The following is a 13,853-nucleotide window of genomic DNA, read 5'->3' on the forward strand; positions in this document are numbered from 1 at the left end:
ATATATATATAGAGAGAGAGAGAGAGAGAGAGAGAGAGAGAGAGAGAGAGAGAGAGAGAGGGGGGGGAGGAGAGAGAGAGACAGTGAGAAAGATTCAAAATAGTTGTTAGGTACTGAAGTACACAATGTTTCAAGCACTCGAGCACTTTACTTGCACAGCTGATGAAGGACCTCTGTCAGAAACATCTTGTCTCTGGAAACCTTGTGTACAATTCTGAATATCTATATATCTCCACATCTCATCTCTAATCTCACACTAAAGTACAAAATGCTGTTATTCAGAATGTTTCTATGAAACATAAAAAGCTCAAGAAATACCAAGAGCTGAAAGACCAGCTACAAAAGATGTGTAAGGTTATAGCAACAGTGGTTCCCATAGTAATCAGAGCACTAGGGGCCACAACCCACAAACTGAGAGAAGAATGACTCCAGTAGATCCCAGGAACCATGTCAGGGTTCACCAGCCAGAAGAGTGCAGTCCTACTATATATTATATAGTACACTGCAGTCAGTGCAATGTACTTTAGTAAGATGCAAATAGATATTAACAGTTGTAGTGAAGTACACAAAGTTTCCAGAGAAACAGGACGTTTTGGACAACGGTCCTACATCAGCTGTGCAAGCAAAGTGGTTCTTCTCTGGAAACGTTTTGTACTTTACTACAATTTTTAATATGTCTCTCTCAAGATCAATCAAGCATGCAGTCTGCCCCTGGAAACATTTGTAAAGGAATGAACTTCATCTAACGGAGCTCTCTGAATTACAGCACTGGTACTGTCATAAAATGTCAACAAATCAGCTCATGGTTCTTAACTCCTAGATATTCAACAATCAACTTTGAGGAGTATTATTACTGAAAAGTAAGGAAACAGAAAGTATTTAGGGACTACAACCACACAGAATTCCAGATCAGGTCATTGAGTGTTAAGGCATGTAGTGTGTGAAAGGCATCAATGTTCTGTTGACACTATTACAGTTTAAGATAAAGTTCTAAATCTGGCATTAACATCAGCAAAAAAATCTATGCCAGGAGCTTCACTGCATGGATTTCCAAGGCCATGTAGCAGCATGCAAGCCTTACATCACCAAGCATGATGCCAAGTATGAGATGGAGTGGTGTAAAGAGACACCACCACTGGACTCTGGAGCAGTGCACACGTGTTGTGTAGAGTGATGAACCATAATTCTCTACCTGGCAGTGGGATGGTGGAGTCTGGGTTTGGCAAATTCCAGGAGAACATTACCTGTCTGACGGCATTGTACGTTTGGAGGAGAAGGGATGATGGTGTGTGGTTGTTTAGTTTGGTGGAGGAGAGATGATGGTGTGGGGTTGTTTCGTTTGGTGGAGGAGAGATGATGGTGTGTGGTTGTTTAGTTTGGTGGAGGAGAGATGATGGTGTGGGGTTGTTTAGTTTGGTGGAGGAGAGATGATGGTGTGGGGTTGTTTAGTTTGGTGAGGAGAGATGATGGTGTGGGGTTGTTTCGTTTGGTGGAGGAGAGATGATGGTGTGTGGTTGTATAGTTGGTGGAGGAGAGATGATGGTGTGTGGTTGTTTAGTTTGGTGGAGGAGAGATGATGGTGTGGGGTTGTTTCGTTGGTGGAGGAGAGATGATGGTGTGGGGTTGTTTAGTTTGGTGGAGGAGAGATGATGGTGTGTGGTTGTTTAGTTTGGTGGAGGAGAGATGATGGTGTGTGGTTGTTAGTTTGGAGGAGGAGGGTGATGGTGTGTGGTTGTTTAGTTTGAGGAGGAGAGATGATGGTGTGGGGTTGTTTAGTTTGGTGGAGGAGAGATGATGGTGTGTGGTTGTTTAGTTTGGTGGAGGAGAGATGATGGTGTGGGTTGTTTTAGTTTGGTGGAGGAGGGTGATGGTGTGTGGTTGTTTAGTTTGGAGGAGGAGGGTGATGGTGTGGGGTTGTTTAGTTTGGTGGAGGAGGGTGATGGTGTGTGGTTGTTTAGTTTGGTGGAGGAGGTGATGGTGTGGTTGTTTAGTTGGTGGAGGAGAGATGATGGTGGGGGTTGTTTAGTTTGGTGGAGGAGAGATTGATGGTGTGTGGTGTTTAGTTTGGAGGAGGAGGGTGATGGTGTGTGGTTGTTTAGTTTGGAGGAGGAGAGATGATGGTGTGGGGTTGTTTAGTTTGGTGGAGGAGAGATGATGGTGTGTGGTTGTTTAGTTGGTGAGATATGTGTGTGGTTGTTAGTTTGGTGGAGGAGAGATGATGGTGTGGGGTTGTTTAGTTTGGTGGAGGAGAGATGATGGTGTGGGGTTGTTTAGTTTGGTGGAGGAGGGTGATGGTGTGGGGTGTTAGTTTGGTGGAGGAGAGATGATGGTGTGGGGTGTTTAGTTTGGTGGAGGAGAGATGATGGTGTGGGGTTGTTTAGTTTGGAGGAGGAGGGTGATGGTGTGGGGTTGTTTAGTTTGGTGGAGGAGAGATGATGGTGTGGGGTTGTTTAGTTTGGTGGAGGAGAGATGATGGTGTGGGGTTGTTTAGTTTGGTGGAGGAGGGTGATGGTGTGGGTTGTTTAGTTTGGTGGAGGAGAGATGATGGTGTGGGTTGTTTAGTTTGGTGGAGGAGAGATGATGGTGTGTGGTTGTTTAGTTTGGAGGAGGAGAGATGATGGTGTGGGTTGTTTAGTTTGGAGAGGAGAGATGATGGTGTGGGTGTTTAGTTGGTGGAGGAGGGTGATGGTGTGTGGTTGTTTAGTTTGGTGGAGGAGAGATGATGGTGTGGGGTTGTTTAGTTTGGTGGAGGAGTGATGATGGTGTGGGGGTGTTTAGTTTGGTGGAGGAGAGATGATGGTGTGTGGTGTTAGTTTGGTGGAGGAGAGATGATGGTGTGGGTTGTTTAGTTTGGTGGAGGAGAGATTATGGTGTGGGGTTGTTTAGTTTGGTGAGAGAGATGATTGGTGTGGGTTGTTAGTTTGGTGGAGGAGAGATGATGGTGTGTGGTTGTTTAGTTTGGTGGAGGAGAGATGATGGTGTGGGTTGTTTAGTTTGGTGGAGGAGGGTGATGGTGTGTGGTTGTTTAGTTTGGTGGAGAGAGATGATGGTGTGGGGTTGTTTAGTTTGGTGGAGAAGGGTGATGGTGTGTGGTTGTTTAGTTTGGTGGAGGAGAGATGATGGTGTGGGTTGTTTAGTTTGGTGGAGGAGGGTGATGGTGTGTGGTTGTTTAGTTTGGTGGAGGAGAGATGATGGTGTGGGGTTGTTTAGTTTGGTGGAGGAGGGTGATGGTGTGTGGTTGTTTAGTTTGTCTGCATAGTCTCCTATGCAGGCTCAGTGTGTGAAGCAAAAGAGAATGATGTTCCGTCAGATTAGGAGGATTTGGCTGAGATAAAATTATATTTCCTCAGACATCAGGCTGCAAAAGCTCAAATAATCCCTCTTTTACCTCTCCAAATTGCTCTTTTTCTTAAATACACTCCTTGTTCCTCTATTGAGGTGCTTAAGAGTGTTACACCTGCATCAGTGTGATTTCATCTGACTGTGTAAGCCCACTGAGCTCCGTGTCTCATTTCGAGCTATGGAAAAGACTGCAAACTACTGAAAATGGCGTTCATCTCTGTGGTCCTAACATTCAACGCACTAGTAGCCTCATTGGTATGCAATAAGATGTCCTTAGCTGGTCGGACGTACAGCTAAACCCTAAATGCATTTGTTTTAATATATGCATTTAGCTCAGGAGGAGACTGAGAAGGTGAAGGTAGAAACCTTGGATATTCTGGCTTGACTAGACCTCAGTTGAAAGCAATTAAACTTTACTTTCCAGAAAATTTGCCATGTTTATGCCCTCTATGCATTATGCAATGCTCTTCCAAAAGAGTATCACATTTAGCCTTTTAAAAAGGTGTTATCTTACTAAATATGCGGAATTGAAGGCAGTTATGTATGCAAATCATTGCAAACCTAGTATGTACATGGACATCACAAAGAATTGCTATTTATCACTGTGGGTGGGTGTCATTGGCTCATATTTCCTGGTGCTTAATTACATTCTAAATTGTATTCATATGACGAAGTTTTCAGCTTTTTATGCAGTGTTGATAAATGAAAGCCCAGATCCTATTTATATATGTCTCACAGATTTTGACAAAATCTCCAACCTCTTGCCAAAATCCACTGTCTCCACACAGTGGTACTATATTTTAGTGTCTTGCAAATTATTATTTCTTATATCCATATGTGTGATCTCTCAGTGTTTTGTTATAAGTGGGTAATGAAATCTGACCTTTTCGTTTCTTCAACTGGCTGTACAAGGTACCTCACAGCTATAAGCTCGTTTGACCTGAGCTAGATAGGCTTAAGGCAGCTGTAAGCACAGGAAGTGTTGGCTTATTTGACATGAACAGGGCTGTGGGGATCAGGGAAGTTATCGGGAGGGCAGCGGCTGGTCCAGACAGGACCTTGACTGTGGGAATCTGGGTAGAGTTACATGGAAGGAGTTGACAGGGTGAACAGCACCAGGGATGTGGGCATCTGGGTAGGGTTTCCCAGAGAGTGTTGGCTGTGAAGGACAGGTTCAGGTTCAGGGGGATCAAGCTAGGGTTACCTGGAGGGCGAGCGGCTTCCAACGCACATTCTTCAGCAGGGCAGGAGTGGAGCTCAAGGTATTCTGGGGCCTCTTCTTCAGCGTGAGAATGACGCCATTGGGATCCTCACGTAAAGCATTAACCAGGTTCTTCAGTTGCCAGCCCACCTATAGGAGCACAGAGGCACAGATCCATTAGCATTAGAGCACCACGATTAAGCTTTGAATGTCTTACGATGGCCAAGATACAATACAGATTCTTAAAATGATATGGGTTTTGCTTACAAAAACTAGTCATTGCCCCAATAAATTTAAGACATTAATAGAGATAGAGACTGTAATATAGATAATATTGTCTTTAGATTAATGGAATTCATGTACGCCTAAGATAATATATCCTTGTCAGGATAGTCACATGGGAAAATGTGCCTCTTACCTAATTCAGCCAAATGAATGTCACACAAGACAAGAGACAGTTGGGACCACTCATGGGCTAGACCCAGAACCAGACAAGTCTGCACTGACAGACCCAGTCCAAATGTTCCTATGATGGATCGTCATATTTGATGCATTACAGGCCACGTGGTGTATTTTGCCAAAAACTCCAAATGTTGACAGATCATTTCTAGCGTTAAACACTTTGGGCTTTTGCACGAGACTGAATCTTTATGCTAAACCCACAAAACATGTTATTACTAATTAAGTGGTTTTGCATTTTTCATGGCACACATGAGTGATGTTTGCATATGTGGCCTGAGGGCAACTCACATAACATGCTGCCGCTGCTTCTAACATCCCTCAAATTCAGTCCAGTAAAGCCACACAAGATGAACATGGTCCCTGTACTAGACTTAGCACCAGAGAGATCCACGTAGTTCTGGCATGGGGACCAGGAGAATTGAGAAGTTGTTCAGTGGAAGACACTTGGGCCCTGGAAGTGAGAGGTGGGTGGACAGAGGAAGACTGACAGCGGCTTAGGAAATGGGACATGGACCTAGAACGTGGCATGTTGGCCTAGCAGGTGAAATATTGGCCTAGCAGGTGAAATATTGGCCTAGAAGGTGAAATATTGGCCTAGAAGGTGAGATTGGCGGTGAATCAAGCAAGTTTCTTTGTGTTAGCTTCCATACAAAACCAGCTCTTCACTGTTCTCTTGAAGCAAAGCAGAGGTTAGAGGTCCATCTCAACTTTGGCCTGGTTAGCAGCTAGATATTCACAACAGTATTAATTCATTGGCGACTCATTCATAAAAGTCTGATAGTTGGTTATACTATATTCCATCTGAATTTAAGTTTCAGATTTACGTTCAGGTTCTGCAAGAGGAAATGGCACATAATCAAATGTAAAACATTCGAGGGTTAAATTTGCATTTAACAAACATTTGCATTTAACTAATTTGCAAACTGCTATTTCTTCTCAGGGTTATATAAAAGAATCCTCAGAATTAACTCCTAGAGGAACCAGTAAGACAATATATAAGACGATATATTCGTGGATATACATGTGTCTTGCTGTCGTCTATCTATCTGATCCCCCTCTGTTATTCTACATGAAGTAACTGATGGGTGGCTGATCAAGTTTTCATTTAGACACCAACAGTTATTTTAGTTTCATTAGTTGGCAGCTCAGCTGTTGTCAAAAGGCTCTGATCTATATCTCCCCTATTTTGAGAGAGTTCAAACCATAATGAATATGCGATGGCTATTTATTAAATTTTCTGCATTTTTTCACAAGTCCACTGAGTACATCATGTAGAAATTTATTCCAAAAAGGGTTACCCTTGCTTGAGAGAGAAACACAGCCAACATCACATATCTCTGCCCAATTAGCAGAGAACAACTTTAAATAAAAATTCCCACCGGGGCTGCTTTGTAGTCTGCTGTTAGTTATGCATGAGCACAACGTGTGTGTGTGTGTGTGTGTGTGTGTGTGTGTGTGTGTGTGTGTGTGTGTGTGTGTGTGTGTGTGTGTGTGTGTGTGTGTGTGTGTGTGCATGCATTTTTGCTAAAACACAGTGAATTTCAATTCATTTTTTAAGACTTCCAATAGTTTTCTGCTTTTTTATGTATTTTAAAAAGTTTGTTAAACTGACAGGCACAGTAATATGCTTGTCACTGAAGGGAGGATACAACTCCCAACCATGTTCCGGCAGATCTTATCTCCAGTAGAGTTTAGTTCCAAACCCAATTTAACACAGCTTATCTTACTAATTCAAGACTTTGGGAGAATGTGAATATTGTGAAAGCAGGTGTGGTACTTATGTTTGGATTAGAAGAACATGGCAGGGTATAATGCTGGAACCCATAACACCCTTGGGCTAAGCTCTTTGGAACTTTTGTGGAACATCTACATGGACTGATGTGGAACTTCTACATGGGCCGCTGAAGGTTCTGCTTAATTGGACCTGGAATATCTGTACTGCTAACTGACCACAGTCATTACACACTGCTCAAGTGTGGTATCAGTGTTGGTGCGCTTCCACACAGACACTGTTGAGTCCTCTGGCCTTTTCTGGGTACAGTTAGGAACTGGTTAGTGCGAGGTGGACAAACTTCACTATCCTAAGGGTTGACAGGAAGAACCAGTGGTTAAGTATCCTGATAAGAACTCCCGACGCTTCATAGCAGTTGATAACAGGACTTGAACTAATGCTAGTTCCCTCAGTACAGGTTAATTCAATGTTTCATTCATATGTCCCTCACCCCATCCTAAAGGTGTAACACACACACACACACACACACACACACACACACACACACACACACACACACACACACACACACACACTCACACACACACACATGCATTCCCTCATGTCAGTCATCCATGCTCTGTAATGCTGGGATTTCCCCCCCTTTTAGTACTGAAGCAGCCATTGATAAGGTTAGTACCAAAACACTGAGGAACAGTTGTGCTCTATTATAGTGTATTAGTACAGCACCAGTGATGGGCTTCATGAATACAGATGTGTCCGAGGTGTCCTTTAGTGGTAACTGGTGCGCTAACCGTCTGTGCGAATACAAAATACAACAACTAATTCAATGATGAAATTAGCCATTTAAAGAGAAATTTGCATTTAAATGATTTTGGACTCATCAAATATAATTAATACAATTGGCCTTGTGCTAAGTCATGCTGGTAACAAATGGGGCTATGAACGAATGAACCCAGGGTTACAACAGATGAGTACTAATGTCCCCATGCCAAAGATTAAAAACCTAACTGCACAGTAGCTCAATCATTAATCATTCAAACGCAATACAAGATGACAAATATAACACAGAAACAGGTAAAAGTCTGTGCTATTTTTCAAAACACATTTATCTGTCTTTTTATTCCAGTGGTTTTTTTAGTCTTAACGTTCTGTTTTGTAGGCTCTTTATGTGAATCAGGGTCGGCAACCAGTGACATTGCTGCAACCTCTACCCAGACAGTAGCTAACAGCAGGCCATCACTGATGTGGAACACCGATGTGGTTCGGACCATATCAGAGATGGCCAAACGCCGGGGTTTAATCTGGCACGCGTTATCTGACTCGGGTCGTATTTATCCAACTCATCAGAGTGAGAACAATTTACTGAATGACTTATAGACAGGAGGATCATTAATGCTGGATCAGTAGTTTTAGACTGAAACATAAAGCCAAATGTCTGTCAGCTGATGGTGGGCTCCATGGTGGAGTTGAAGAGAGAGAGAGAGAGAGAGAGAGAGAGAGAGAGAGAGAGAGAGAGAGAGAGAGAGAGAGAGGAGAGAGAGAGAAAGAGAGAGAGAGAGGGAGCGAGGGAGGGAGGGAGAGGATCACGCTAGCAAACATACTCACCACAGTCTGGTGATTGACCTGAATGACCTCATCCCCAGCGTGGATCTTTTTACACTGGTCAGCAGGGGACTGGGGGGAGACAGAGCAGGAGTCTGGATTAGAAGCAACATGTGCTGATCTTCCTTCCGCTTATTCCGAGCCGGGCCCGATTAGCCGTCCCCAAGCACAGAGCCTTAAATGCTACCAACTCCTAGTGGGGATTTCAAAGAAGCATTTGCATCTGCACTCCTACTCTTTGCCTTGAAGCTCAGACGTTTTCTCCTCTTTCTGACAGCAGCAAAGTACAAGATATGAGGCACATATCCAGTGCAACTTTTGTAACCGTACCCAAATCTGCAGTGCAGGCTGTTGTTCTGTTTTGGTATTTTTATGCATTTTGCTCTCAATTTATTAATTACTAATTCGTACCCCACTTCCTGTGTCTTCTCCAATCACGTACTAGCTACCAATCTGAGAAAAAGAGGGGATAAGATGAGCTTCCTTTGAGACATGAAATACCAGCGACCACATCTTTATCTATCACTGAACAGATGTTTGTGATTGGGTAGCGATTGACCAATGGCAATCAGGCTTTTCTTTCCCAAAAGCATTCAAAATTCTGGGGGGCTATACGCATGAACTCACAGCCTTGTCATTCAAATCCAACATGCTGAAGGAACAAACCACAACTACTACAGATGGGCTTCCCAAGTGTTCTGAGACAAACTCCTCTTCATCAATCATGAAGGTCCTCCCAGAATATGTTGGACAGATAGTGGCAAACTATCTCATATTCAGATATATCTTCATATTCTTCAGTGCTCTCGTCTCAGTGCTGTTATTGCATTGGCTAAAAAGATTTGGAATGAGACAGAAATTGACTGTGTGTGGTCCAGTCATGGATACGCCTCTCGCTCCCCTATACAACCGAACACCGGGCTTTGTCTCCCAGGTAACGGCAGGGTTGCATAGCAACAGGAGGCAGTGCCTCAGCTGTGAGGAGCATCAAGGGGTTGACGGCGGACGTTTCCGCCTGGAGGAGGGTGGGGCCGTAAGCTGGAATCACCCTATCACACATCGCCAGCTCACTCAGCTTCAATTAGCCAACCAATCAATCAAGGGCAATAATATCAGCCAATGGAGGGCCCTCCTCTACTAGATGCCTGCCTATAGTGCTTTAGTATTGGCTGGCAGTTCAGTGCACAAGGTATTAGGGCTGACGTTTGACACAGACACAGCCTTCCATGATGGTGGGTCTCTTCAAATCTCTTCTGCTTCCCATTAGCTTTCTTATGCCTTGTTGCAGGCTGCTCCCTCCATTTAAAAGGTAGCTAGCGTGGTTTGGCACTAAATCGCCTGCACCAGTCTCGCTGTGTTGATTAAACTGTCGGCCTGAGGAGACAGCTTCGGCAGTGCCAGAGAGGGTGCCAGGCACTCCATTTGAGTCTCCTCTCGCATGCGGTGCCATAAAGCTCCACACACACACACACACACACACACACACACACACACACATGCTCATTCCCCCACCCAACAGACCCATGAATGACGTTCATTTCAGAGAGACGTTCACTGGCAGTGCCTGCTATGTGCCAGCCAGCCACAGACACCCGGAGACACCTGTCCCTACAGGCCCCGTCTGGCTTATGTGGGTTTATGAGTGGAGGCCGAAGGGAGCTGGTGTTGGGGGGGGCCGAGTCGGACAGCGAGCCCCAGCACAAGGGCGTACGCCAGGCAGCAGCCGCGAGGGTCTCCGGCACATTCTGGCTTCACCACTGAGGTAACTCATCTCAAAAAACTGGCAAAAGGTGTTTGTCTTGACGTCAGTGTATATTTCGAAGGCATCACAGAAAAAGCAGAAAAAATAGGAAACTTCAAACAGGGGAAAAGCTGCTTCATACAGCGTAATATCAACAAATAGATCTATGGATCCCATGGATCCTCTGTTAACCCAACATTCTCTGCTGGAACCTGCCCTGAAACCCAAAGTAAACCCAGTCAATGTGTATCACATATAGGAGACCTGCACACATTTTGTGAGATTGTGTTTGTGAGATTCAAGATCAGTTTCAGCGGTTGGGAATATTTCAATTTAACTCAGAATTACAGTGGCCAATGTACAGTGGCCCAACACCCCCCATATCTGTACCCAAACACCACCACACCCAACACCCCCCACACCTGTACCAAACACCCCCACACCTGTACACAAACACCCCCACACAAGTACCCAAACACCACCACACCCCAACACCTGTACACAAACACCCCCACACAAGTACCCAAACACCACCACACTCCCACACCTGTACACAAACACCCCCACACAAATACCCAAACACCCCCAACACTCCCACACCTGTACCCAAACACCAACACACCCCACCAACACTCCCACACCTCTCTTGCCTCCCTTGTATCACCTCCCAAACTTCACACAACTTCCCCAACAACTTCCCCAACACCCCCTTCCCAGGCATGCTGCCATCTGGGTCAGCCCTTAGCCGCCCCCTCTGCCTCTGCTCTGGGACGCAGCCACTTACATTTTCCGTTGTGCCGGTGATGACATGCAGGCCGTCATACGTCGACTTGATGTACATCCCCTGGAGCAGGAATAGGGAAACACACAGTTCGAGTGGCACAGCATACAACTCAAAGCAAGATGTCCTGATGCTTAAAGCATTACAGAATCTTTAACTACTGTTTGAGCTGAACTGTATGGATTAATAATATTTTCCATGCAATTCTCTTTTCATTTCATGCCGGAGGTTTTCTCAGGGTCTTGGTGGACATACCAGGCCCTCGCTGGGCATTATGTTGGTCAGGTGGACCACCTCCAGGTGAGCTGACTGAGACACTAGTGAGTCCGAAGACAGCGAGATGATGTGGTCACATATCCCAGACAACGTTTTACACTGTCAAAGAGAGAGAGGGAGGGAGAGGAGGGAGAGAGAGAGAGAGAGAGAGAGAACAGCAAGAAGGAGAGAGAGAGAGATACAGAGAGAGAGTTGGAGAGAGAGAGGAGGGAGAGAAAGGGAGATGGAGAGAGAGAGGAGGGAGAGAGAGAGAGGGAGATGGAGAGAGGGAGGGAGAGAGAAAGAGGGAGATGGAGAGAGGGAGAGAGAAAGGAGAGAGAGGGAGATGGAGAGAGAGGAGAGAGAGAGGGAGAGAGGAGGGAGGTGGAGAGAGAGATGGAGAGAGAGGAGAGAGAGGGAGATGGAGAGAGAGGAGAGAGAGAGGGAGATGGAGAGAGAGGGAGATGGAGAGAGAGGAGAGAGAGGAGGGAGGTGGAGAGAGAGAGAGGGAGAGAGAGGGAGAAAGAGGAGAGAGAGGGAGAGGATGAGGAGAGAGAATGAAAGGGGGAGAGAGAAATAGGATATGGACAGACAATTTCACAGATTATTCAAAGCGAAATAACGCTGCTGTGGTGTGTGAGTGTGATGCGGTGATCTTTCAACACTGCCGTGGGATACACGGGACTGTTCCAGTTTGGTGGGGGCATGCCCAAGCCTGTTCGGGTCGGTACCCAACACCCAAGACCCTCTGTCTCTTTCTTTTCTGTCTGTCTGTATTCATCTGTTCTTCTCACTGTTGCCACCACCAGTACACGGAGGGTGCGTTTACCTTCCAAACCGTGCCGTGTAGGGTTAACAATCTGGAGACCCTGACTGGGGAGCTGTGCTCTCATTTATGGATTTACTTATTTATTTATTTACTTATTTGCTCACTTGCATCATCAAGAAACAAAGCTTGCATGAAATTATCTCCAAATCTGACCTGCTTTTTAATGAGCAACTCCAGGATTAAAGCCCTCCGCTCTAAAGTCACTCTTCAAAGGCACACTTCACTACCTCTTCGTCAATTAGTGGCCCACACTGACAATTATCAAGTAGATGCTGTCAGTCAATTGTGCACTGAGCTATAGGGTTTGTACGTGAAATGGATGCAACACTGGGGTCCAGAGCAGCTTTTGTGGGCTTGGTGATAAATAGCTGCTAAGTCGGGTCTTCCTGGCGATGCTGAGACGGCTGGATGAAGTGCTTGTTAGACGTTTGCATCCACTTGAGGGAAAACTGGCGGTGGAATAGTTGGCGTTTTGAATGTAAACACCCAGGTTTAATCTATTTGATGTCTGTCTGAAGGACGGGGGCATATCTGTGCTAGAGGCAGTATGTGTGATGTAAGGACACCCAAACAACCAGCCAGACAGACATTTACGAATGCTGCCAAAATCACTTAGCCTGCCACCATACCTCCTCTCTCTCTCTCTCTCTCTCTCTCTCTCTCTCTCTCTCTCTCTCTCTCTCTCTCTCTCTCTCTCTCTCTCTCTCTCTCTCTCTCTCTCACATACACATATATATGCATATATATGAAACATACATATATTTCTTTTTCTAATTTACATTCAGTTTTATGTCTACCATGCTCATACAAAGGAAGACAACTAGGACATAATTATGTAATCTCTCTCATTTGCATATATGAACACTCCTCCTGGCGTTTCCCCACATATGCAGTGCATGGTCTCACGCAGGCGCACGTGCACAACTAGGTCATGCTTGCATAACATTCTCCATCCTTATGCATATGAGCATAAGCATGGCACCACAGTCTGGGCACACACACACACACACACACACACACACACACACACACACACCCAGCCTTCCTCTCGCCATCTGAGTGCTGGAGGTCAGAAGCTTGAAGGGACAGGGAGAAACAGCAGGGCTCTGTATTATTGAACACCAACAGCCAACTAACAAATGTGAAAATGCTCTTTTAAAGAAGTATGAGGACATTTATAACCAAGCCGTCTATTGTGGGCTCTGTGAACGATCACACTACACTGTGTTCTGCACCTGCGCTTTACAGCTCTGACTTACAATGACACAACATATGTACAGTTGTGTCATGTTAAGTGTAATTACTGTCATATGATGTATTTCACAGACACTCCAACAATACTGCAAAAGGCAGCCGAAATGACGGAAGCAAAAATGACATGGTTCAGTCCGTTCAGCAGTGCCTTACAAACCAAATAACATGTTTAAGTTAAAGGGAATCAATACCAGATCCTGAAAAGAAACTCACCATGGGTCCATTGCTCTTGCCTTAGTAAAAGTATGTGGCATACATTTTTCTTTCAAAAAGAATTTAAAAAGCAAATGTTTTTTTTTCTATAACAAAGGTATGTGGAATATTTCTAGTGAAGTGCAAAGCTGCGACGTAATGCTAGGTTATGGCTAACGTACTTGGGCATGTACCTCATCTTTAAAAAGTCACAGATGTAAGATGTGATCGCCCGGTCCACCTCAGCAGATGTAAGCTATGAGGACTGAATAGCAGTATAGTACTGATGTACTATAGGAGTATAACTACTGAATAGCAGTATAGTACTGATGTACTATAGGAGTATAGTTACTGAATAGCAGTATAGTACTGAATTACTATAGGAGTATAGCTACTGAATAGCAGTATAGTACCGAAGTACTATAAGAGTATAGCTACTTAATAGCAGTATAGTACTGA

At 44.8% G+C, this 13,853-nt stretch overlaps 1 protein-coding gene across 5 annotated transcripts in view; it reads right to left on the bottom strand.

Moving 5' to 3' along the window:
• LOC143527458 (connector enhancer of kinase suppressor of ras 2-like) overlaps positions 1-13,853 on the bottom strand; it is a 59,348-nt gene that overhangs the window by 17,444 nt on the left and 28,051 nt on the right. For all 5 annotated transcript variants that reach the window (XM_077022688.1, XM_077022687.1, XM_077022689.1 and 2 more), the window contains exons 6-9: positions 11,120-11,239; positions 10,868-10,927; positions 8,346-8,414; positions 4,547-4,693 (exon numbers count right to left, since the gene is read on the bottom strand). In XM_077022688.1, the coding sequence (XP_076878803.1) occupies positions 4,547-4,693; positions 8,346-8,414; positions 10,868-10,927; positions 11,120-11,239 (396 nt within the window). The remainder of the gene's footprint in view (positions 1-4,546; positions 4,694-8,345; positions 8,415-10,867; positions 10,928-11,119; positions 11,240-13,853) is intronic.

This window comes from Brachyhypopomus gauderio, chromosome 11 (genome assembly GCF_052324685.1).
Source record: "Brachyhypopomus gauderio isolate BG-103 chromosome 11, BGAUD_0.2, whole genome shotgun sequence".
In the NCBI taxonomy this organism is placed as follows: Eukaryota; Metazoa; Chordata; class Actinopteri; order Gymnotiformes; family Hypopomidae; genus Brachyhypopomus; species Brachyhypopomus gauderio.